At 44.7% G+C, this 26,313-nt stretch overlaps 1 protein-coding gene across 1 annotated transcript in view; it reads right to left on the bottom strand.

The window, feature by feature from the left end:
* The window catches only part of ABCC5 (ATP binding cassette subfamily C member 5), a 169,083-nt gene that overhangs the window by 98,698 nt on the left and 44,072 nt on the right, over window positions 1–26,313 (bottom strand). Inside the window, exons 3-6 of the mRNA XM_073589272.1 lie at window positions 19,676–19,839; window positions 19,432–19,587; window positions 15,027–15,174; window positions 11,288–11,521 (exon numbers count right to left, since the gene is read on the bottom strand). Of these exons, the coding sequence (XP_073445373.1) occupies window positions 11,288–11,521; window positions 15,027–15,174; window positions 19,432–19,587; window positions 19,676–19,839 (702 nt within the window). The remainder of the gene's footprint in view (window positions 1–11,287; window positions 11,522–15,026; window positions 15,175–19,431; window positions 19,588–19,675; window positions 19,840–26,313) is intronic.

Below are 26,313 nucleotides of genomic sequence, written 5' to 3'. Positions count from 1 at the left end.
GTCTGGACGACACCAGGTCTCTGACCCATTTGTCATGGATGACGGAAAGCCAGGTCTGACAAAATAGAAGTAGGCCTACCCTACTGGTGTCAACCGGATAAAGCTAGCAGTCATTGGGCGGAAAATCTTTGAGACCTAGGGTCCCCTTAGATCGAGACTGTTTGGGTCGAGATTTCCACTGCTGGTTGGTCCTATAGGAGACCTGGGATCCTTTGTCCTTGCGTGGAGAGCGCCCTGACCCACAAGAAGTGGTGGTAGTGGACCAGCCTGGATTGGAGCGAAAGGATTGGAAACGGAGTTGTTGTTGTCTGCGAAAAGGATGCCCAAGTCTCTGTTGGGGAAGAAATTTGCTCTTCCCTCCTGTAGCATTGGAAATAAGCTGATCCAGCTTTTCCCCAAATAAGCAGCCACTCTGAGGAAGAGATGAGAGATACTTGACACAGAGTCCGCTTTCCACTCTGAGCCATAATGCTCTTCTGATCGTAATGGCAATAGGTGCTGACAAAGCAGCACAGCCAGCCGCATCCAAAGATGCATGTAACAGGTAATCACCTGCCCGAGAAATTTGGCTGGCAAGGTGCGCTGCCTCATGAGGAAGATTACTGCTCTGAATGGTCTTAGCTAAAGTATCCGACCAGACCATTGCCTTAGCTACCCAGGCTGCAGCGAAGGATGGATAGAGAGCCAAAGCTGAGGCCTCAAAAACAGAGCGAGCCAGATTTCCTATCAGGCAGTCCGTGGGATTTTTAATGGATGATTCATCTGGCACGGACAAAAGAGTTTTGAATGCCAGGCGAGATACTGGGGGGGGGTCTACAACCGGAGATTCAGCCCAATCTTTCTTTAGCTCAGCTGAAAAAGGATACTTCGCCTCAAGAGGTTTTTGTCCTGTGTAACGTATATTCGGTTGCTCCCTTTGCCGATTAATTATGGCCCGAAACTGGTGAATGGCAAATGCATTATGAGGGTGTTTAGTCCTCTTAAAGGACATGGCATGATCCAGAACGGAGCTGGAATCTCCCTCAACCTTCATAATCTGGTTGACAGCCTCAATCAGCGAATCCACCGTTTAATGAAAGTCTGGCAAATTCGGATCCAAGGACCCGTCTGATTCATATTTGGACTCGGGTTCACTGCTGACCTCTGGAGAGGGAGAGCGAGAAACTGAGCTTTCGGACGATAAGGCACGTGTTTGCTCGGGAGACGTACTACAGATCCATTTCCTAGGCACCTGTAGGCTTCTAGAGTGCTTCCGGCCCCTGCTAACTGACTGCTCCCGTCTGAGGGAGGATCCGTCTACATCAGTCCTGCTAACGCTCCGTTCTGAAGAAGGATCACGGAGGGATTCAATCGCTTTAGCCAGAGAAGCCATGGATTGTGACAGTGACGAAGCCCACTCAGGAAGACTAAGTACACTGGGCTCAGTGGTGGTGGAGGGCTCCTGAGCGCATTTGGGGTCACAGGCTTGACAGAGCGGTGAACTCTGAGCCTTAGGAAACGCAGACTGGCAGGAGGTGTATGCAGTGAAGAAGACTGCAACAGCCTTGTTAGCCTTTTTAGATGCTTTAAGCTGGGACATTGTACCCTTCTATGTGTCCACTTTAAAAATTAGGGATTCCCGAGGTGAAAGGGATACAGTAGGGAGGAGTGTGGTATAGGTCAGCACTCCCTTACCCAGATCCTGAGTCCCCAGGTCCTTCTGCGTGGCACTTCAGCTGCTGAGCCTCCCCAAGGAGTCTGCGGTGAGTTGTACCTGGCAAATTGCCTCAGGGACCGCTGCTGGATGCCAGGGTGTCCGGGGGGTCCGTGGGAGGAGGGGAGATGGCAGTCAAGATTAGGAGGCGCTTCTCGTCCTGGATGAGAAGCGCCAGAAAAGTGGGCAGAGCCGCCAAAATGCATCATAGCATGGGCGAGGCTTCAGGCGGCAGTCCGGAGAAGGCCGAAGCTGGAGACTAAATTTATCGGCGCGGATGCAGGAAGGACCAGGGAGCGCTGCTGTTGCCAGAATGAGCCCCACCTATGCCAGCGCCGCCCCAGACCGCTTGCCCAGAGCCCTCCAGCAGGTAAGCCAGTGATATACGGTGGGTATATGTCCTCCTGCTGCCGCTGCTGGTCATGGACGGTGCAGTGATAAAGGGGTAACCCTCAATCCATCATCCCTTTAATAGGAAGGTGGAGAGGGACCGTCCACCTCCTTGCACCATCCGCTTTAACAGTAGTGGTGCAGTGGGGGCTGCACAGACGCCAAAAGAGGCCTCTGTACATCCAAGGGGTTAAATACTCTAGGATGGGACAGGGCTAAATGTCCGGCATTAGGTCTGGCTGGGGACTAAGATACATGGAGACGACACTGCATGTGCTTGTCTGTTAAGGATGCGGAGAGATCGGTGCCCTTTAAGGGACCCGTCACCCCTTTAAAAAAAAACCCCAAAAAAAAAAAAAACAGCCCAGGCATGGCATTCCACGTCGCAGGAGAAGATACGGGGAAGCAACACTCACCGTGCTCGCCTGTTGATGGTTTGGGGAGATCGGAGCCTTGAAAGGATCCGTCGCCCCTTCGTCCAATGGAAAAATATAAGAATCCAAAAGTAAAGTGATAAAAATGAAAAATAAAATAAAATAAGAGCTTTTGATCTGAAGACCAGACCCGTGCGCCTCCTACGGACACAAAGCAAGAACTGGTTCTCTCAGAGCCAGCATGAGGGTGTACACTGCAGTGGTGGAGCTAACTTTGTTCTATTCACTTATTGTCAGCCTCCTAGTGGCAGCAGCATAACACCCATGGTCCCGTGTCCCCCAATGAGGCGAAGGAAAAATGTTATTTTGTTAGAATTTTAGAAAGTTTAAAAATGTATTTTAATAACAGCACCCCTCAACATAATGAAACTGCCAGACAGCAGTTTTGAGAAACACTTCAGGTGAATTTAAGGAATTATTTCAATGTGACATGACCGTAATGAAAAAAAATATTTTTACTACTTAAATGTTACTAATTTCTGAACAGGCTACTATATCTGTCAAAACCTAGTCCCATTATTAGGCCATGAATTGCCATAGCAACCATCAGTATCACACGATCAAGACCTCAGGTTGCCGATGGGGTTAAAGAAGGAGTCCCCACTGTTAACCATCTAGTGACTGTCCTGTAGTCACTATAGATAGCAGCATCTAAGGGGTTAAGGAGCCATGGTCAGTTTTAACACTGAGGGAGTGATGCAGCAAGATGTCAGCAATAGCGTACAGTTGACATCAGCTGGATTGTCACCTGTAGAGAGATGCTATCCTCTTATATCTCAGGTCAGTAAAAAGACATATTGGTGATCACTAAGGGTTAAACTCATCTTCCGGCGTCTTCACCTGTTAACACCGCAACTCCGGTCGGTCTCCAGCAGTTTGTGACCTGCCAGTTGCCCCAGTGTTTCATGGAGTGAGCTGGAGGTTACAACTCAATACAAAGTCTACGTGAGCCTCGTTCAGGCTCTCTTAGACATGCATAGAGAGCTTGCGATGTAGCTTCTAACTTCCGACTAGTCAGAAGCTGCAGTCACAAGATGGTGCCAATGGACCAGAGGGGCAAAAATAGGTGAAGATGCCAAAGGGTGAGTATAAAACATGGGGCAGAGACCTTAGGTTTAAATCACCACTTCAGCACTGAAAGAAAAAAAAGTTGGAGCGGTGCTTTAAAGGGAACCTGTCACCAGGTTTGACCAATATGAGATATGGCCACCACCTTTCAGGCCTGATATACAGCATTCTATAATGCTGAATATCTGTCCCCAGCCTTCCTTCTGAGGTCTCCCTTCTTGCTTCATGTGGATGACGGGTCCCTATGTCATCCACACAGTCTCCTCCCCCGGCATCACGCTCCTGCGCAGATGTACTTCTCTGCCCTGTTGAGGGCAGAGTAAAGAACTGCAGTATGCAGGCGGTGGGAAAGGTCAAAGAGACTGTGTGAATGTAGGGACACGTGATACACACAAAGAAAGGAGGACAGCATCACAAAAAGAAGGGAGGAGATGGACCAAGACCAGCAATACCCGCTTGGATCAGACCACCCCGCAGGTGAGTATAAAAAAAATAGGGATTTTTGTGTACTCACCGTAAAATCCTTTTCTCCGAACCAATAATTGGGGGACACAGAGACAGTGGGTGTTATGCTGCTGGCCACTAGGAGGACACTAAGTAAAGCAGAAAAAAGTTAGCTCCTCCCCTGCAGTATACACCCTCTCGCTGGCTGAGATTTCTCCAGTTCGGTGACAAAAAGCAGTAGCAGCATAAACAGTCAATAATAACCATAACTAAGTCAAAGCCTAAGAATGCTACAGTGAGCCAATAGGCTAAACAGGGTGGGAGCTGTGTCCCCCAATGAGTGGCTCGGAGAAAAGGATTTTACTGTGAGTACACAAAAATACCTATTTCCCTATGCCCCATTGGGGGACACAGACAGTGGGACATCCTAAAGCAGTCCCTGGGTGGGGAGCATACATCTGCTAATACCCCATGTACCACTGAGTCAACAGTGAAGTACTGCCGATTGCAGGCTGCATCCGCAGAGGCCTGAGAATAAATTAGGCAATGTTTGTAAAGGTATGCAGGCTGGATCAAGTCGCAACCTTGCGGATAGGCCTGAGGATGAAATTGGTAATATTTTGTAACAAGTATGCAGACTGGACCAAGTCGCAGCCTTGCAGACCTGTTCTGCCGAGGCCTGGTGCCGAATGGACGAAGAGGCGCCCATTGACCAGGTAGAGTGCGCCTCAATCCCCACTGGGACGGGCGTGTTCCTGATACAGTAGGACTACTGAATCGCCAGGGGAATCCACCTGGCTAGCGTTGCTTTGACACGGCTAGACCCTTCCTATGCCCCTCTGGAAGCATGAACAGGGCATCTGACTTGTGGCAGGGAGCCGTCCGCGAGATGTACCGTCTCAGCGCCCTAACCACATCCAGGGTGTGGAGGGCCTTCTCAATGCGATGGACTGGCGCCGGACAAAAGGAAAGGCAAAAACAATTCCCTCGTTGAGATGGAAGAGGAGACGACATTGGGCAGGAAGGACGGGGACGTTCTGAGAACTACCTTTTCCTGACGAAAAATTCAGGAACGGAGAACGGCAGGACAGAGCTGCCAATTCCAAAACTCGTCTGATTGACGCAATTGCTACTAGAAAGACCACCTTCCAAGAGAGGACGGACAGTAACACGTCCTGCGGCGGTTCGAAAGGAGCCTCCTGTAAGGCCCCGAGAACCAGGTTAAGGTCCCATGATTCCAATGGCCTTCTATAAAGAAGGCGCCACATGGGAAACTTCTCTGAATTAACGTCTCGACCTGAAGGTTGGTGGCAATTTTTCGTCGGAATAGCACCGACAAGGCCAAAATTTGGCCCTTGAGCGAGCTGAGCGCGAGCCTGATTTTAAACCAGATTGAAGGAATTCCAATATGGCCGGAATGGAAAAAACACCATAGATGATCGACCATGATCCTTGCACCACCAGGTTTTCCAGGTGCGGTGATAGATGCACATGGACACAGGCTTCCTAGTACTAATCATGGTGGAAATCACGTTGTTAGAGAACCCAGCTTGTGCTAAAATCCAGGATACAACGGCCACGCCGTCAAAGACAGGGCCCCAGAGTTCTGGTGATAAATCAGGCCCTGCGAGTGTAGATCCATGCAATCTGGAAGTCGCCAGGGGACGTCGGCAACTAGTTGTATTAGTTCTGCATACCATGCTCGGCGCGGCAAGGATCACTGGTACTCCCTCCGCTCTGATCTTCTTGATGACCCTCGGAAGCAAGGAAAGAGGGAAGATGTACGGGAGCCGGAACCGGTGCCATGGCAGAACTAGGGCGTCCGCTCCGATGGCGCATGGATCACGCGATCGGGCAATGAACCGTGGGACCTTGTTGTTTAGTCTTGAGGCCATGAGATCCACATCTGGAGTCCCCTAATGATGACATATGTTGAAAAGACTTCCGGATGAAGAGACCACTTCCCCGAGACAATGCCTTAGCGACTGAGAAAATCTGCAGCCCAATTTTCTACGCTCGGCCCAATGGAGGATGTGACTCGCTTCGTGCACGGCCATCCTGCTCCGGGTACCTCCCTGGCGGTTGATATACGCTACAGCCATGGCGTTGTCGGATTGGATCCTGATGTGACCTGCGAGGAGACGGTGGAAACTCGGTAGAGCTAATCTGATCGCTTGCATCTCCAAAATGTTGATGGGGAGACTGACTCTTAGGTTGACCAATGACCCTGTGCCATGTGGCGACGAAAGACTGCTCGCTAGCCGAGGAGACTTGCGTCGGTTGTTACTACCAACCATCTTACAGGGAGAAAAAACCTGCCTTGATTCAGGTAGGACCTCAGTGTCCACCACCTGAGGGATTGCCTGACCCGCAGGGACAGAGGGATCCAACGGTCCAGGGAGAACGGGTTCTTGTCCTAAGCTAACAGCAACGCGTTGTAAGGGACAGAGGTAGAACTGTGCAAATGGAACTGCTTCCATCGCTGACACCAACTTTCCTAGAACTCTCATGCTGAAACGAATAGAGTGAGAAAACAGTCACTCTGCCCATTGTAAGGCTTAGGTCTCTCCTGGAGGGAGAATGACCAACCCGCGGGAAGTGTCCAACATCATCCCTAAAGGGGGAATCTGCTGAGCCGGTTTTGGGAAAGACTTTCCAAAGTTTATCTTTCACCCCAAGCGAGAAAGTGTATTTACTGTTATCCATGGATTCCTCGCAGGCTGGAAGGGACGGACCCTTGATGAGCAGGTCTTCCGGATACGGTAACACCACCACTCCCCGAGAGTGGAGAATGGCCATGACAGCCGCCATGACCCTGGTAAAGACCCTGGGGCGGTGGCGAGTCCGAAGGGCAAGGCAACGAACTGGAAGTGTTACTTGTGAATTGCATGAAGGTAAGCGACCTTGATGTCAATGGATGCTAGGAACACTCCTTTTTCCATGGAAGCGACAACTGATCGCGACAACTGATCGGAGAGATTCCATTCGGAATCACCGTACCCTGACAAACTGATTTAACAGTGTGAGACCCAGAATGGGTCACATCGTCCCGTCCTTTTTTGGAAACACAAAAAGGTTTGAAAATAATCCTCTGAACCTTTCGCGATGAGGGACCGGAATGATGACTCCGACCCTTAGCAGAGCCTGAACAGCCCGAAGGAAGGCTCTTGTCTTTTTCCTTGGGGGGAGAGGAAAGGAAAAACCGAGTTGGAGAGGGAGAAGAAAATTCTCTCTCTCGTATCCGGAGGACACCAGCTCCCTGACCCACTTGTCATTGGGTAGATCTATGAGATTTGGCTCCCCTAGATCCAGAAGCCCTGGGCCTGGGTTTCTAAGAGCGGTTAGGTCTGTATGAGACCTGGGAGCCTCTGTCTCCACGCAGGGACCGACCTAATCCGGAAGAGAAGGTAGAGGAGGACCAACCGCAACTGTTGCGAGAAGATCAAAAACTCGTCGGCTGTTGGTTGCGAAACGGCCGAACAGCCCCTATTGTTGAGGAAGGAATTTACTTTTTCCCCTGGTAGTATCGGAAATGAGTTGGTCCAGTTTCTCTCCAAAACGACCCGTTTGAAAGGGGAGAGAAGACAACGATCTTTTAGGTGTGGCATCCGCCCGACAGCCGTGGAGCCATAGGGGTCTTCTAATGGAGATCACATTAGCGGCAGTTTGAGCCGAGCAACTGGCATCAAAAGAAGTGTCTACTACAAAGACAGCTGCGTGAATTATCTGCCTGGCGACAGTGGTTGCCTCCGGAGGAAGATTAGTGCCTTGGAAGGAAGTAATCAAGACTTCTACTCAAGCGGCCATTGCATTAGTGACCCAAATTGCCGCAAGAGATGGAAAAAAAACGCTGCTCTTGAAGCTTCAAATAAAAAAAAACTGAACGGGCAAGGTAGTCAATTTGACAATCGTAGGGGCTTCTGACTAAGGAAACCTCAAAAACAGATAGGAGCGTTTTAGAAGCAAGATGCGATACAGGAGGGTCCACCGGAGGGGACTGTAACCAATCCTACATTAGGTCTGGATGAAAAGGGTATTTAGCCTGAGTAGACTTTTGCCCTGTGAACCGCTCATGTGGCCGATCCCTATGCTACTGAATGACTGATAAATAACGTGCGCACACGCTAGGTTCCCTTAAATGAGCCAGCGTGTGCTGGAGCGGGAATATTTTCTTCATCCAACCTTAGAATCCTGTTGACTGATTCTATAAGAGAATCAAGCGACTCTTGATCAGTTGGGGGATTCTGAGGGGCTTACGTGTCAGATTCGAATTCTGAGCCGTGCTCGCTGTGAACCTCAGAAGAGGGCGAGCGAGAGACAGGAGTCGACGATGCTGAGGCGCTGCCCATCCCTTGGACGAGTATGGTCCCTCCGCGGGAGGCAAGAACACTATCTGCCTGGGTCAGAGACTCCACCGACAGTGACAAGGACGCAGCCCAGTCAGGGTAACTAAACGCGGGAGACCCGTCAGCAGCGGCGGCAAGGGACATTGGAGCGCAGGACAGGGTGCAGTCCGGGTCGCAGTTCGTGTATAACGCATTAGTGTGTGCACTGGGTAAGGCAGACTTGCAAGTGGTACACACAGTAAAAAACTCTGTGCCTTTTTAACAGCCCGTTTAGCCTCCTTAGATTGAGGCATAGCGCTCCTGAAAGGGTTAACGGCAGAGTCTATCTGCAGCTGCAGGGAATGTGCCGTGAAGGGGGTTAAGCTTTAATCTGAGGGCAGATGCAGCTTACCCGGTCCTGTGCTGGATCCCCCGGGAAGAAAAAACGGTGGCCTTGTGGTGTCACCCTGTATCCGGCTGTCCAGAGCAGGCATAGCGCTCATGAAAGGCTTAACGGCAGCTGAAGACATGGCCCCGAGAATAAAATTGCGCGTCACGTAAGTAATGAGAGGCTCCAAGATGCATCACCGCTGACATTAAGTCAGCGCTTCTCCCGGGGGGCAGGACCCGACCCCATGCCTCCACTCCTGTGCTCAGGCAGGTCATCACTGTCCGGGGTCTGCTTGTCTCATCCTCCGGGCGATGTAGCAGAGCTGGAGGAGGTCTTAAAGGGGTATGTTCAATCGATCCACCCTGTGGTAGGGGGAAGGAGAGCTCTGGGGCTGATTCATGGCATCTGAAAAAGCGCTGCTCAAGTCTTTCTCCATGCAATCCTGTGCTACGTCCTATTGTGCTTGCCCTCATATCCGTGGAGTACCGACCGTAAGGGAACCATCGTCAGAGGAATCGCCCCATTCGTCGCAGGAAAGTTTACAGGGAGGTATACTCCGCGTGCTTGCCTGTTGTTGGTTCGGGGGAGAGCGGGCCGTAGAAAGGAACAGTCGCCCCCTTCACTCCGTTAATTAAAAAATAAAAATTTACAGAAAACTCAAAAATAAAATAAAAACGATGGGGTCTGAAACCAGACCCAAGTGCCTCCTACAGACACTAAGCAAAGAACTGGAAAAATCTCAGCCAGCGAGAGGGTGTATACTTTTTTTCTGGTTTACTTAGTGTCCTCCTAGTGGCCAGCAGCATAACACCCACTGTCTGTGTCCCCCAATGAGGCGTAGGAGAAAAGCACTTTTTCTTATCTTTCAGGTCTTGTTGGGGGCAGATATACAGCATTATAGAATTATGTATATCAACCCTGAAAGGTGGTGGCCGCATCTCATATCAATGAAACCCCTGATGATAGGTTCATTTTAATTTCAATCTACCAATTCGCTACCAAAGGAAGCAAAACTAGTATCCCTGTACAGAGAAAACTACTTGTTGCAAATGTCATTAGTTTTTCTGTAGTCGAGAACAAAAATAGAAATAAACTGCAGTGAGAAAGCATAAACAGCCTTTCTATTGAAACAAAAAAAAACAAAAAACAAAAAACAAAATGCAACTTACAGTGCTCAAAAATATTAAGGAAACAACTAGGCCCTGTTTACACTACGTTTATGCAGTGGATCTGAGTCTCCCACTGTATCCCCATAAAAACTATATTAATGCACTGGCAGAATCTGTCTGCAGTGAATAAAGAATTTCACATTATTAATGACTAAGACAGGAGATAGCAGCTGCTGATCATAAAATTCTATAGAGGGGAAAGAGCGAGAGGCAGACACAGACTTACTGCTTCAAGTACACTTGAATCGACATTTACTCTTTAAGAATCACTACATGACCCCAAGTCGATTAAAGAGTAAAAAAAAACTTTGTCTTATTTATCAGCATTTGGAAGGTTATGAATTTTTGTAACATATCTTCTTAATTCCTTATTTTACTGATTAACCGGCTACGTCAAGCTCCCTTAGAATATGCTTTTAACTACTGCTCAGCATGACTATGTTCTCTACTTACAATCAGGGGAGAAAAGAAGAGAGGCTCAGACAGGGAAATTCCTGTATTCAGATTGTACTGTAGATAGTAAATAGTACCCTGACTGCTGTTTGGTACTGGGACAAAATCCTTATGAGTTATTGTTGCACATTACACAGGTGCAGAGGGCCCTAGGTTTCTTCTGTTGAAGGTCAAGCGGCCAAAGTGTGCAGGCAGTTCCTGGATGAGGAGAGCATTGATGCCATTGACTGGCCCTTATGTTCCACAGATCTTACATTGGTGCAATGTGCAGAGAGGTCTTTCGGGTGCAGTTAATACCCATCCTCACTTGTCCAAAGTGTTCAGAAAATTCCTGGATGAATAAATCAATCACGGAATTGACTGTCTCACGTTCCACAGACCAAAATGCAACTGACAACCTCTAGGACATTATGTATCAGTGCTTCTCATAACACCAATAAATGCCACAGATTGCACAGGAGCTCACTGATGCTCTGAACCAGATCTGGGAGGAGATGCCCCAAGAAAGCACCTGCCAACAGAAGCATACAGGCACTTGGTAGCCGTATACACTACTGAGGCCATTTTAGGTGCTAGCATGAAATTCTCTGTCATTTCTTTTTTCTACTTTAATTTTCAAGTAGTGGTTTAGAGTCCAGCCCTCAAATAGTTGATGATTTTGGTTTCCATTGACCTTTGATATATTATTTTGTTTTTAATGAATTACACAATATATATTCGTAAAGATTTTTAACTTGAATCTTGCATTTATTGAATCCGATGTGATTCAAGTGTCTCATTGTTCTTTGAGCAGTGTAGCAATTGACCAGCAAAGAGAACAAAGAAAAGTTTCCCACGTTAGTGAATAAGTGGAAACCTAAGCAACATAACTTGCAAGATACACAAGTAAGGAATAAAAACAGCTTTAATCTTAGACACACCTCTCCCAGTGATTTTTCCTTTATGTTCTTTAGCTTAAGAATCTTTTTGAAGGCCATGGTAAGTATCGCTCCTCGAAGACGGGAACCGGTTCGATAATTTAAAGCCCATGTGAGTGCCAGGGACCAAGATCTGACAATCTCTGTCATGAGTAGCCCAAACACTAACAACAAGCTGTACGAGAGTTCCGTATCATTATGCTGGGTATATTCCAAGAGGCTTTTCACTACGAACGCCTACGGGGAGAGAGGCAAAAAGGCATGAGAAGTCTTGTACACTTTTCACGACAAATTTAACAAGCTTTATGCTAAGTTAGAATACAGCTACTGGTCTCCCAACACCTAACAGGAAAGCAATACTGTTGGAGGTAAGTGTGTAACGTTTGGAGACAGTGGACAGTAGGTATAGAAATAAAGATAAAATGCAATTACACATTACCTTCAGAGAAATAAAGGCAGATTTGTGACAGGACTCAATGCATTCTAACTTAACATAAAACTTACTTTATCGGCAGTACAATATCAATATAAAACTAGTTTAACAGAAAACAGAGGCATAAAAAGGGAAAATAAAAAAACGAAAAGGAAAACAAAAAAAAAAAAAAAAAATCTTAATGCAAATACTTAAATTTGTTTTCAACGTGCGCATTGGATAGAAAGGAACAATTGTACCTACAGTTGTACGGGGAAGAGAAGGACATTTTGGCAATAAATTCCTGAAAATAAATATCAGCAGTTTATTATTATAGAAAAAAAAAAAAAAAACACAAGCAAGTTGAAACAAGACAAGTGAATTGTGTACTCTGGACACTTTACGCTTACCCAGGTAACCAAGTCTTCCACTATACCAAAAGCTCTGAATGGTTCATATTCCAGCCGGCTCCTTTATATTGATCTTTCCTATAAGTCATTTTCTTTACCGCTAAATAAATTCATTAATTTACACTACTTCAAAGCTATGATGCCAACAAGTGAACAATTTACTATCATAGATAAAAGAACTATGAACTTAGGGGAAAAAAATCAAAATTTTATTAAGGGAGTGGGGTTGTATTTCACCAAACAGATTCCAACAAGTACTTCTCTAATAACAGAATCACATACAAATCAGAAACAAATACAAGAGAGCAAATGGGTAATATACATATCCCAAGCATTCTACCAATCCATTCCAAAGCGTTCTGGAAAGAAGCATAACAGGGGGGAAAAAAATCCTATTCATCATTTTCTTGAGCTGTATCCAAAAGTTGACAAAAAACAAAAAGGAATTTTATCGAGTTGATATACAATCGAATGGCTGGAATCTTTTAAGTCTCTTCTAGTCCTTGTACAACAGTCTTTCAAGCTGAGCCAAACAATCAGTTGGCATGTTGTTGGCACAAATTATGAGAAGCTTTGCACGAGTATGCCATTGGTAGACATGAAGGAACCTGAGGTTACGCATTACCCAGCCTGCCTTTCCTATTATTACAGGATGAGTCCGACGAGTCCATGTCCTTGTGGTTTCCCCCAATCAGCCCTGTTGGGGCAACTTTCAGCTCATAATTGTATAAGGGAAAGGCAGCACTTGGAAAGGCGGAGAGACTGGATATAAGGCTGCTTGTTTGGAAAAGGAACACTGGGGTACCTGCTTGTGTAAAATTTTGGCACTGAAGGATGAAGCAGTCTACTTTTAAGACACTGGATACAAATAAAATAAAAAAAATAATAAAAAACACAGATACAGCGAAATAAGTGAAGAGCTGCTTCTAAAGAGTCTTGGGGAGGCACTGTTGGAGGTGTGAGCACCTCCTACCACCAGACAGAGACTCAAGATAAAGCAGTATGTTCCGTATCCAATGATAAAAAGGATAATAAATGAAACTCTAAGCATTCACAATTATCAATTTATTTACAAGATGAAGAAAAAATAAAACAAACAAAAAAAAAAAAAGTAAAATGGGAAGCAAATAATGAAAGCACTGTTAAGAGTTAATGAGAGAATCTTTGAAGATTAATGTTACCATAGGCTTAAGCTTCTTGTGGTTGTAAGCATTCCCGTGGAATAAAGAAGACCTTACCTTAATCTTGCATTGCGTGAGTTTCTGCCCAGGTTGCCTGGCTGTATCTGGCCGCAGAGCTGCCACCCTGGAAATTCTAAAGAATAGCTTCTGTCATTGGTTCCACTACATTGATCACGTTAGTAACGATCCCTCTCCCACCCCACCATTAGTCCAGCGTCTCACATGGCAAACAGGAGAGGCTGGATTAAAGAGAAAAAACATGTAAAAGCAAGTCAATGTACTCTTATAAGTACAATCCAGTATTCTAACTCTCAAATATGCAATCATTTGAATGAGACAACATAATATACCTTCCTCATCTTAAAAATCATGTAGATTATCTTTATCCTATGTGGCCTTTAAAAGTATTTCTCAAGTAAAGAAATATTTCACCTTCGGAGCACCTTGTGCCAAAGCGTTTTCTAACCGGAAGAAAATTATATGATTTTTTGCTGGAGCACAAAATTTTTTTTTTAAAAACGCTATTAAAAAAACTCACCAAAAATACATAAAATTGGTTAACTCAGATATGGCCACTTACTGCTAACAAATCAAGTGTCAGAATATAGAAAGCTCTAAGCTTTAGCGCTATAGTCACCATGTGGCACTCATTTTGTTCCTACTTGCAAGAATTAGTACGAGGCTCCATCTCTAACGACACAATGATTTTAGAGGAAGGCATGGTTTGTTCTTCAATCACTAGAAAAATTTGGGACAAAATCATGCAGACCACCCACCCGGCAAATCTAGAAAATGACAAGAGTACAGTTTGTCTCCTGACATTGATCTAAGACCATGGAAAGTACACAAAAAAACTTACATGGCTCTGCTCGCTATAAGATCCTATAATGTTTGCAAAGGTGTAAAAATGAAGTCACTTTCCTCTAGGAACACCCATTACCTATGTAGTGTAACAATGACAGAAGCTCTTCTTAATGAAGTTTTTTTTGTTAGGTTTGGAGATTTACAATATATCTACTACACCTTCAGACTCAATATCAAATCCAACATATTAAGTATTGAAAAATAAAGCAAGTCGCTAACAGATCAAGAACAAGCAGTATATACATTATATTAAAAAAGATAAACAGAAATTTTTGACATTGCCCTGTATTTACTTACCCATGCATTGCACCTTCGTCTTTAAGCAGCACACTGAAAATTAGTACTAAAAGAAATTGCTATACACCTTAAGGAAAATTAGCAATAAGTCGCAAAGGAGAGAACAGGAAACTAGAGCTTGCTGAATACATGCACGTATAATGGTATAATGTGAGGTATATGGCTCCTAATGATGGTTTAATAGAAGTAATACTTGCTTATTTTGTCTTCTATTGCAAGCACGAGAGCACTTGTTCATGATACCACATACGTGGTAGCCAATATTGATAATTTATATCAATATATATATTGATAAAATGGAGATTTTAATTTAAAATCTGTTGGAATTATATTATACTGAGTTTCTGGTTCTACAAAAATGCTGTATTTCCAAATGATTAGCTGTAGACTACACGCTCCATCAACAAGAGAAATAAAAGAAGAACCAATGCTAATTCTGCAGGTCTAAACTAACAAGCTTAATATAAGGGCAAAGAGTGCACAGAGGAGAGGGGGTGGGGGAAGAAAGTAAAAGAAAAAAAGAAAGTCTAAAGATGATATTACCTTTGGGCACATGAAACAGGGTGGAAAGTACTTACTGGACCAATGAAGCCAGCCAGTTGGGTAAGCATCAGGCACAGGATGGAGATGATGAGCCTGGTGCGACAGAATCTCCATGAAATGCTCCGAAGAGAGGCTTCGTCTCCTCCTCGTTCCTTCACCTCCTCAAACCACAGTTTCTCCAGCCTGGATGGGAAAAGAAAGTAAATTCTTGTACAATACGCAAATGTTAAAAGTGAATAGACTAAGAAATGATGCTATAAATAAGACAAGGGTAAGAGTACATTCTTGAAAAGACCAAGACCCTGACGAGAAGGTTTCCTTCCTGCATTTAATGGCTAAATGCTTCGACATGATGCAAAATGCATGAAGCTGGATGCTGGCATCAACTCGGTCACGCTCTACCTCTGCAAACAGAAGCAGAGGTCTACCATAAATTTTATCAATGACAGATTGTTGCATTTCTGCAGGACAGTCACACCATTTCCTCACCTAAAATGCATTATACTGTGGACAAGTCATTTTATACTGAATTTAGAGCTTCATAACAATCATGGAATAAAATAAAATAAGTGCAATCTACAGCCATCTCTAGGAGGATCTTCTTTGTATATTCATTTCCTATAGCCTTCATTGGAAGATGAATATATCTGCAGATAAACAGAATTTTAAATCAAATGTGCCAACTGCACAACCACTTCTCAAAATAAAGCTGTCACGGCTATTAGCTGATCGATGCTACTATAGCTGCTGAATCTACTAGCTGATTAGCTTGGCGTTCAGCAGCAATACCAATCAGAGGCTGCAGATGGTCACACATTTTCCTTAGTAGAAATGAATTGTTGCATTGTGCCCATTCAAGTTTTTTCTGCAGTAGCTTCTGTCCATGATAATGGAGGGGGATGCACCATTCAAGGACATCCAGATGTCCTTCACTGGGTATAGTAATAACAGTTGCCCTATTTGGGACATCCCCCTACAAGGTAACCATGCATTCAAAGTAATTTTTCAGAACAAAGTGTCCTGTGCTAGTACATGTGGAATAACACCATTCTTGGTCTTATGTGACTTGTGTATGGCACTCTCACCAGATTTCCATTCTGCATGCTTGCTCTGTAATTTGCTCGGGGGATTAGATGAGCTGTAGAGATTATTCTCATAAACACAGCACAGAGAAGGGGATGCCTGTTCTTCATTCACTTTATATCTCAGAGACAAGCTGCAGTGACCAGGAGGCCATTCTTCAGTAGAGCGGAGCTGATCTGAATCAACCTCTGATGTGCGGTAAAACACTTGTTATAAAGTTCTGCATAATGTTTTCCATCTGCCTTTATCTGTTAAGGCCCCGTCTCACTAAGCGATCTCGGTAGCGAGATCGCTGCTGAGTCACAACTTTTGTAACCTAACAGCGATCTCACCAGCGAGATCGCTATGTGTGACAGCGATCAGCGAGCGGCCCCCCTGCCGGTATCGCTGATCGCTGCAAGAAACCTTTGGACATTTCTTTGGTCGCTGATCTCCCGCTGGCCAGCACGCATCGCTGTGTGTGACAGGCGGGAGACCAGCGATCAGGTGTAAAAAATAATAAAGAAAATAAAAAATAGTTATTCTCACCTTCCGACGTCCCGTTCAGCCATCCTGCCTCTCTCCACGCTCCGGTCCCAGTGATCCTTTGCACGAATGACCGCGAGACTTTGTTATCCCTCGAGACCGTGACATCTCGCGGTCATTCGTGCAAAGGATCACTGGGACCGGAGCGTGGAGAGAGGCAGGATGACTGAACGGGACGTGGGAAGATGAGAATAACTATATTTTTTATTTTGATTCTATTTTTTACAGCGATGGCCAGCGATGCCGGGCGCTCGGCATCGCTGTGCTGATCGCTGGTGAAGCTGTTTGTGTGACAGCTCACCAGCGATCACATAGCGACTTACTAGCGATCCGGACACCTTGATATCGGTGTCGGAATCGCTGGTAAGTCGCTTAGTGTGACGGGGCCTTTACTTTCCCTGCTCCTCACTCCTTTTCCCCTCTCCACAAAGACTAATGAGCTGTGACACATGACACAGGCAGTCCATCTCCTCTGAACAAGATAAACTTCAGCTGTTTTTTCATAGTTTTCATTCAGTGGATGGGGAGGGAAAGAATGTCTGATAAGTGGGGAAGGAAGCAGATTTCTCTGATAAGATACATTACAAAGTTTCTTATAACTGAATGTACTATTGACTTATGCATAGCTGGTTGAAAGTACAGTTCCTTTTTAACTCCACGCTAATTCTAAAGGCCACGTCACACACAGCGAGATCGCCGATTTTGTGATGCCACAGCGATCTCGCCCGCGAGATCGCTGTGTGACATATATCAGCGACCGGCCCCCTGCCGGGTATCGAGGTCGAACGTCCTGGGCCATTTTTTGATCGTTGGTCTCCAACTGGCCAGCACGCATCGTGTGGCAGCAGGAGACCAACGATCAGCGACGCTGGGAGCTGGTTTCCAATGTAAACAGCAGGTATCTAAGAGCCGTGCGGCGCTTAAGCCCCCGTTACACAAAACGATGTTCCAGCGATCCCACCAACGATCCGACATGATGGGATCGCTGGGACATCGTTAGACAGCTCCAGCGATCAGGACCAGCGATGCTGGACGCTGGTTTCTAATGTAAACGTCGGGTATCCAGGAGCCGCGGCTCCTGGATACCCGACGTTTACATTAGAAACCAGCATCTAGCATCGCTGTTCGCTGGTTTCTCACTGCCACACGCAGCGATGCGCGCTGACCAGCGATCGAAAAACGGCTCTGGCCGATGCTGCACGATCAGCATATACCGGCAGGGGGGCCGGTCGCTGATCCCAGTCAGACACCGCGATCTCGCTAATGTGTCGCAAAATCAGCGATCTCACTAGCGAGATAGCTGTGTGTGACGGGGCCTTTAGTTACCCGCTGTTTACCTTGAAAACCAGCTTGCACGCTGGTCCTGATCGCTGGTGGGTCTGTCTATGTGACAGCTCACCAGCGATCAGCTATGTCCCAGCGATCCCATCCACGTCGGATCGTTGGTGGGATCGCTGGGATATTGATGTGTGTAAAGGGGCATTAAGGCAGTACACCAAGGCTAAATTGTTGGCATTGCTGTCTCGAAGAAACTGAGTTGTGATCTCAAATTTGATTTGTGTGCTCCAGAGTATGGTTATCTCCCTGATACTCAAATTTTTGGAAGAACACTGTAAATTGTTATTGAACTTACCTTGAATAATTCAGGTTTTAAGTATGTGAGCATCCCCTTATGTAAGTGAAAATAAAATGGTGTCCCATCTGAGAAATTTATGACATTCTACAAAATTTGCATCTATTCCAAGAGTAAGGCCTGTTGTGAACTCCCTTGCTCGAATTTCTGAGCCGAAGCTCCCTCTGGTGGTTACTGAGAGTAGTGGAGCTGGCCAGGTGGATGGAGGTTCTCCATCTGACGATGACAATTGGGAATCTGGGATTGCTGGCTGGGAGCATATAATGGAGCTGGCTGCTCTTGAAGGTTGCTGGTGATTTTTTCCTCTGTGTGCATTTGGAGCTCTTTTGTCCCCTGCCCGATCAGCTAAGTGATTCTTTTGCTAATCCTTTGCATCTAATCTGGTTGTGTCTTTTTTTTGCTTTGCTGCTAGGGTTCAGAGTGCTTGGGGCAGCGCTGGGCCCTGCTTCATTTGTTGCAGCTTGTTCTGTCCCCTGTTATGTTAGTATCTTTTTGTTTGCTGCCAGTTTATACCAGAGTGCTAATCTAGTGGGGGTGAGATAGTATGATCTCAGCTTTTTTTGTATATCAGAAGTGTTGGGACTTTTTCAGGGTTTTGTGCGTGATTGCAGACAGTATCTTTTTCGGATCTGTCCTGTCTAGACAGCTTCGGCCCCATCGTTTACTCAGTCTGTTCTCTGCCTGTTTGTGTTTCATCTTCTCTCACCGACAATATATGTTTGGGGGCAGTCTATTCCTTTGGGGATCTGCTCCGGGGCAGTTTAGATTTCATCTTTCTGTCTTTAGGCTTAGTTAGTCCTCCAGCTGTGACGAAGCGTCTAGGGATTCGTACGAACACTCCACGGCTACTGCTAGTTGTGCGGATAGGATCAGGGGTATGCAATCCGCTTATAGTTACCAACCTCTCTGGTCTTCCGGTAACTTAGCCTGTTCCTGCCATCCTCCTCGGTGACCCATTCATAACAGAGGCCCCATTATGCTGCAGTCAGAGTGGAGGATGAAGCAAGCGAGGTTCTCTCATTCATTTGTATGGGAGTTCCAAAAATTGGCAAACAAATTTGCTCAACAATTTCTGGAACTCTAGCCTAAAAGTAAATGGGCATACCGCATCTATCTGACATATCTTGTGAATATGCCATAAATGTCCTGAAGTTGTTAATTATAGTGACTTGCCATAATCAACCTAAACAATAACATACCGCCTACTGTTGATATCAGAAGACTCATGCAGGGACAATGGCCAGATATCTTCAAAAAATAATTCACCCTTCTTGTATGCTTTACGTGCAAGAGGTGTAAGCCAAGAGAAAGTCATGAAGGAAAACAGTCCAGCATTATCCACAGGGTGCTGGTGTCTGTAAACGAGATGAACATACAGTAAATATCAGTAATTTCGGAAAACACAAGACCTAACAAGCTTGGAAAGGTAGAAAGAAAACTTACTTGGAAGTAATCCGAAAAGGTTTCAGCAAGTGTAGACCATAGTGGTATTTGGTATTAGTGTGCTGGTTTTCACCCAAGAACTGCAAGTGTGAGTGCATGGAAATATCCAAAGGAAGACCCTCAGCTCGAGCAGCAGTCTCCAAGGCATCCAGGCAGCCCACATCCTGTAAGTAAATGTATAATATTACACCAGGAATAACTGAACTTAATATTTTCTTTATCAGCTCTGTATAATTCAGCATGAGCATGGAAAAGGGCAAATTAGAGTAAAAGAATGTCCAGTCAGGAGCTCAAAAATTATATTGCAGGCATGACCTACTGAAGGTAATTAATTACCTGCTACAGATTTTCCTCTTTGCTGTCTAGCTCAGCTCCACTAGGAAAAGCTGCCATCTGTGACAACCGTTCCGCTACAGGTAGTCAGAGACACATCCCCTGTCTTATCATTGGCTCTGCCTACTGCTATCTTCTTCCCTCTGCACCTCTGCCTTTCCGAAGGAGAGATGATTTATAGTACAGCAAGTGCCACACACACACACACTCAAATGCAAAATGAGCCTAAATAAGTAGACACCTGAAGGGTCGTTTGAAGTGGGCATGGAAGATGCCACAAGGACTAGAATAATCAGAAAGTCACAAAGGTTAGCAGTGATTCAATAATTCAGGTAAGGACCTATCAAAGTCTGTTTCCTGACTGAGCAACCCATCATTTCTATCAAGAAATCAGCTTTAATTCCCCAAACACAGCAGACTGCTTTGGGCTGAACCACCGTCCAGCTGGCAGCTACCTTGCACGACTCTCCCATACACAGGCGAGCTCTGCCAAGTACTCCTGTGTACTCTAAGAGAAAAAAAAGACTCAACAATTGTCAATCTGAAATCGGACATGTCTGATCCTTATTGGGGACCTGACACCTGTTACAGGCTGCACGATCCACAGGTAGCATGTATAAGATGCTGTCGGCATGATTTCAGCCACATATGTTTAACACTGAAAATATATGGTGTTTCTGAGAAAAACAATAGTTTAATAGCTGCCGAGGATCGAGCCACATGGGAGACTGGTTGGACAGTTCTCTCTGTATGCGCATATAGGGAGAGGCGATCACTCAAGGTGTAGTGGATGGGGAGAAGATGCTGTGGACTAGCCTGACTACTCTCAATTACAGCTTGGGCCCCTGCAGCTATGGCTGAAATCATGCCATTGTCTGATACAAGTTCATCTGATTAGAGTTCCTGCTTACAGCACTGAGAGCAGCGCATGTAAGCCCGTCCTCTCCCATACGGCCAGCTCTGCAGTGCTTGAGCCAAGGTATCAGAGTTGGGGCATGCTTATAGCTGACGCTCTTTGTGCTGAGGGCAGTGACAGAAATAGCTCCGGGCACACCTAATTGAAAGCCGGTGGCTCCTGGGAGAAATAAAGATCATTTTCTCCAGGGTGCTGCACTTTCAGAATTGCAGCCAAGCACCTTCAAAGAGCTATTAACTTGCAGATTAACCCTATATCTTCAGGTGAATAGCATTATCATCAGACATGTCAGCAGGTTTTTGCTACCTCATCTGAGAGCAGCAAGATATGGGCAAAGAGAAGCTGACCCCAACGATGTATCATTTAGATTATTGGGTCCAGCAGTTCTGACACAATCAGAGCTTTTAGATTTAGCATGAAGCAGAGCTGAGGAAGCTAACCCCGCCCACACTAGGCTATGTATATACCATATATATATATATACATACATATATATATATATACATACACATATATATATATATATATATATATATATATATATATATATATATATATATATATATATATATATATATATACACATACACACACACATATATACACAGTGCCTACAAGTAGTATTCAACCCCCTGCAGATTTAGCAGGTTTGATAAGATGCAAATAAGTTAGAGCCTTCAAACTTCACACAAGAGCAGGATTTATTAACAGATGCATAAATCTTACAAACCAAAAAGTTATGTTGCTCAGTTAAATTTTAATAAATTTTAAACATACAAGTGTGGGTCAATTATTATTCAACCCCTAGGTTTAATATTTTGTGGAATAACCCTTGTTTGCAATTACAGCTAATAATCGTCTTTTATAAGACCTGATCAGCCCGGCACAGGTCTCTGGGGTTATCTTGGCCCACTCCTCCATGCAGATCTTCTCCAAGTTATCTAGGTTCTTTGGGTGTCTCATGTGGACTTTAATCTTGAGCTCCTTCCACAAGTTTTCAATTGGGTTAAGGTCAGGAGACTGACTAGGCCACTCCAACACCTTGATTTTTTGCCTCTTGAACCAGGCCTTGGTTTTCTTGGCTGTGTGCTTTGGGTCGTTGTCTTGTTGGAAGATGAAATGACGACCCATCTTAAGATCCTTGATGGAGGAGCGGAGGTTCTTGGCCAAAATCTCCAGGTAGGCCGTGCTATCCATCTTCCCATGGATGCGGACCAGATGGCCAGGCCCCTTGGCTGAGAAACAGCCCCACAGCATGATGCTGCCACCACCATGCTTGACTGTAGGGATGGTATTCTTGGGGTCGTATGCAGTGCCATCCAGTCTCCAAACGTCACGTGTGTGGTTGGCACCAAAGATCTCGATCTTGGTCTCATCAGACCAGAGAACCTTGAACCAGTCTGTCTCAGAGTCCTCCAAGTGATCATGAGCAAACTGTAGACGAGCCTTGACATGACGCTTTGAAAGTAAAGGTACCTTACGGGCTCGTCTGGAACGGAGACCATTGCGGTGGAGTACGTTACTTATGGTATTGACTGAAACCAATATCCCCCACTGCCATAAGATCTTCCCGGAGCTCCTTCCTTGTTGTCCTTGGGTTAGCCTTGACTCTTCGGACAAGCCTGGCCTCGGCACGGGAGGAAACTTTCAAAGGCTGTCCAGGCCGTGGAAGGCTAACAGTAGTTCCATAAGCCTTCCACTTCCGGATGATGCTCCCAACAGTGGAGACAGGTAGGCCCAACTCCTTGGAAAGGGTTTTGTACCCCTTGCCAGCCTTGTGACCCTCCACGATCTTGTCTCTGATGGCCTTGGAATGCTCCTTTGTCTTTCCCATGTTGACCATGTATGAGTGCTGTTCACAAGTTTGGGGAGGGTCTTAAATAGTCAGAAAATGCTGGAAAAAGAGATAATTAATCCAAACATGTGAAGCTCATTGTTCTTTGTGCCTGAAATACTTCTTAATACTTTAGGGGAACCAAAACAGAATTCTGGTGGTTTGAGGGGTTGAATAATAAATGACCCTCTGAATAAACTTTTCACAATTTAAAAAAAAATTAAACAAAGAAATAACATTCTTTTTTGTTGCAGTGCATTTCACACTTCCAGGCTGATCTACAGTCCAAATGTCACAATGCCAAGTTAATTCTGAATGTGTAAACCTGCTAAATCTGCAGGGGGTTGAATACTACTTGTAGGCACTGTATATATATATATATATATATATATATATATATATATATATATATATATATATATATATATATATATATATATATATATATATACCCTGAGCTACTTATCACAAGAAACGGCAGACTCAGGCCTGGATTTAGGCCAGCCTAAGGCAATCCTGTGCAATAATCATGCTGTATATTTATTCAGCATCTTGATATGCTACATCTGTCAGGTGGATGGATTATATTGGCAAAGGAGAAGTGCTTACAAACATAGATTTAGATAAATTTGTGAATTGTGAAAAGTCTTGGATTTTTGAGTTCAGCATGAAAAACTGAAGAAAAAAAACATTGTGTGCTTTTTTCAGTGTAGTTAATGTTTTTTTTATCTCAGCCTTGAAATTATGTATTAGAATAAAAAAAAATAAAAAATAAAAAAAATAAAAAAAAATTGTTCCAAAAGTATACCTAGCCATGTTATAAGTTTTATATCAGACTGCACAGAAAAAGGTACAATAGTGGAGATTAGTGTGAACTATTAATTTGGGTAACCAAATAGTAATGAATATAAGGATTCAGTCTAAGAAATAAAGAAACCCTAATTGTTAAAAGACAAATACTTTAAAGGGCATACATAAAAAAGGTCCGAAGTGATACAAAATAATTTCACCAGGATGACAATATGGCCATCTTTTTCTGTGCTATAGAGGTGGTAAGAGAGGACCCAAGGAGGGGAGATTGTGACTAGAGGATCCTACAAAAGGAATGCCAATGGATCTTTCGGAAAGAATTCAAAAGCCAAAAGGGTTTAAATGAACAAATGTTCTTCATCTCATTCCTATAATAATTTTTGTCTCTATTTTGGACACTGGTATAGCTTGAAACAACAGCTTTTCCAGGTTGGATACAGTATCATACTAGATTAATACCTTTTTGGAGGTGTTCCCACTGCTCCATGTTTTCTCTGATAGGATATCATATAGTCTTATTGAGGTAGCATGCCATTTATCATCATCCTCAAAAACATTTTTTTTTTGGGGGGGGGCTAGGCTAGTTTCACACTTGCGTTAGGAGGCGCAGCCGCAGGGCAGCTCCGCCCCCTGCTGCGCCCCCTCCGGTCAGCTCTTCCTATGGGCGCATGACGCTGCATACGTACCCTATCGTTAGCATTGGGTACGCAGCCCGTGCGCTGGTACGCTTTTGCCGGCAATGTGCCCTTTTGACGGTGCGCCCAGCGCACCAAAATGCAACACGGTGCGTTTGGCACACGTCAGCGCACCGTCAAAAGGGTGCATGCGCCGGCAAAAGCGTACCAGCGCACAGCTTGCGTAACCAATGCTAACGATAGGGTACGCAGGTAGCATGCAGCGTCATGCGCCCATAGGAGGAGCTGACTGGAGGGGGTGCAGCAGGGGGCGGAGCTGCACGGCGGCCGTGCTCTACGACTCCTAACTTAAGTGTGAAACTAGCCTGTGTTTCTATGGGGCATCTCTCTAGATCACCATTTTATATCTGTCCTTTATTATCATCCACCATTGAAAATTAAATTAAAAATATCTACCATTTTTGGGCTGAGCTGGAGCATTTCTATTATGCAGCTCTGGCAAAAATTGTCTGATTTTTCTCTTCATAGGTATATTTTTGAGTAAAATGTAAATTGCTCTTTTATTCTATAAACTACTGACATGTCTTCGAATTTCCAAGCACTAAATTTTATATTTATTTTCACAAAATGAGAAATGGTCAAAATAACAAAAAATGCAGTGCTTGCAGACCTCAAATAATGCTACGAAAACAAGTTCATAATCATTTAGAAACAACAATACTAATGTTTTAATTCAAGAAGAGTTCAAAAATCAATATTTTGTGGAATAACCATGATTTTTAATCACAGCTTTCATGCGTCTTGGCATGCTTTCCACCAGTCTTTCACACTGCTTTTGGGTGACCTTATGCCGCTCCTGGTACAAAAAATTAAGCAGTTCTTTGTTTGATGGCTTGTGACTATCCATCTTTCTCTTGATTACATTCCAGAGGTTTTCAATAGGGTTCAGGTCTGGTGATTGGGTTGACCATGATAGGGATTTGATGTGGTGGCCCTTCATCCACACATTGATTGACCGAGCTGTGTGGCATGGTGCATTGAGAGCTGGAAAAAAACAGTCCTCAGAGTTGGGGAACATTGCCTGAGCAGAAGGAATCAACTGTTTCTCCAGAATAACCTTGTATGCGGCTTGATTCATACTTCCTTCGCAAAGATTAACTCTCCATTGACCGGGATGACCGTCATCTTATTTGCATGTCACTCAGCAACCGCAGGATGACATCAAGTGATATACAAAAAAAATGGCAGCTGAGGTGAATTGCACAGCAAGAACAGTTTGTAACAGGCTCCTAGAGGCAGGGATCAAGTCATGTAAAGGTAAAATAAAGCCTTTAATCAATGAGTGCAAAGGAGAAGTTTTCCAAAGCCTTTAATCAATGAGTGCAAAGGAGAGCCTGGCTGAAGTTTTCCAACGACCATAAGGATTGGACCATAGAGGACTGGAGTAAGGTAATCTTCTCTGATGAGCCTAATTTTCAGCTTTGCCCAACATCTGGTTGTCTAATGGTTAGACGGAGACCTGGAGAGGCGTACAAGCCACAGTGTCTTGCACCTACTGTGAAATTTAGTGGAGGATCGGTGATGATCTGGGGATGCTTCAGCAAGGCTGGAATTGGGCAGGTTAATCTTTGCGAAGGTGAATCAAGCCGCATACAAGGTTATCCTGGAGAAACAGTTGATTCCTTCTGCTCAGGCAATGTTCCCCAACTCTGAGGACTTGTTTTTCCAGCAGGACAATGCGCCATGCCACACAGCTAGGTCAATCAATGTGTGGATGAAGTACCACCACATCAAATCCCTGTCATGGCCAGCCCAATCTCCAGACCTAAACCCCATTGAAAACCTCTGGAATGTAATCAAGAGGAAGATGGATAGTCAGAAGCCAACAAACAAAGAAGATCTGCTTAAATTTTTGTACCAGGAGTGGAATAAGATCACCTAAAAGCAATGTGAAGGACTGGTGGAAAGCATGCCAAGACGCATTAAAAATCATAGTTATACCACAAAATATTGATTTCTGAACTCTTCCAGAGTTAAAATAAAACATTAGTATTGTGGTTTCTAAATGATTATGAACTTGTTTTCTTAACATTATTTGAGGTCTGCAAGC

Source organism: Dendrobates tinctorius, unplaced genomic scaffold (genome assembly GCF_039654945.1).
Source record: "Dendrobates tinctorius isolate UK_male_01 unplaced genomic scaffold, ASM3965494v1 ptg000107l, whole genome shotgun sequence".
NCBI classification, from domain to species: Eukaryota; Metazoa; Chordata; class Amphibia; order Anura; family Dendrobatidae; genus Dendrobates; species Dendrobates tinctorius.
Note: the sequence above shows the minus strand (reverse complement) of the source record. Positions and strands in the feature narration are given on the sequence as shown.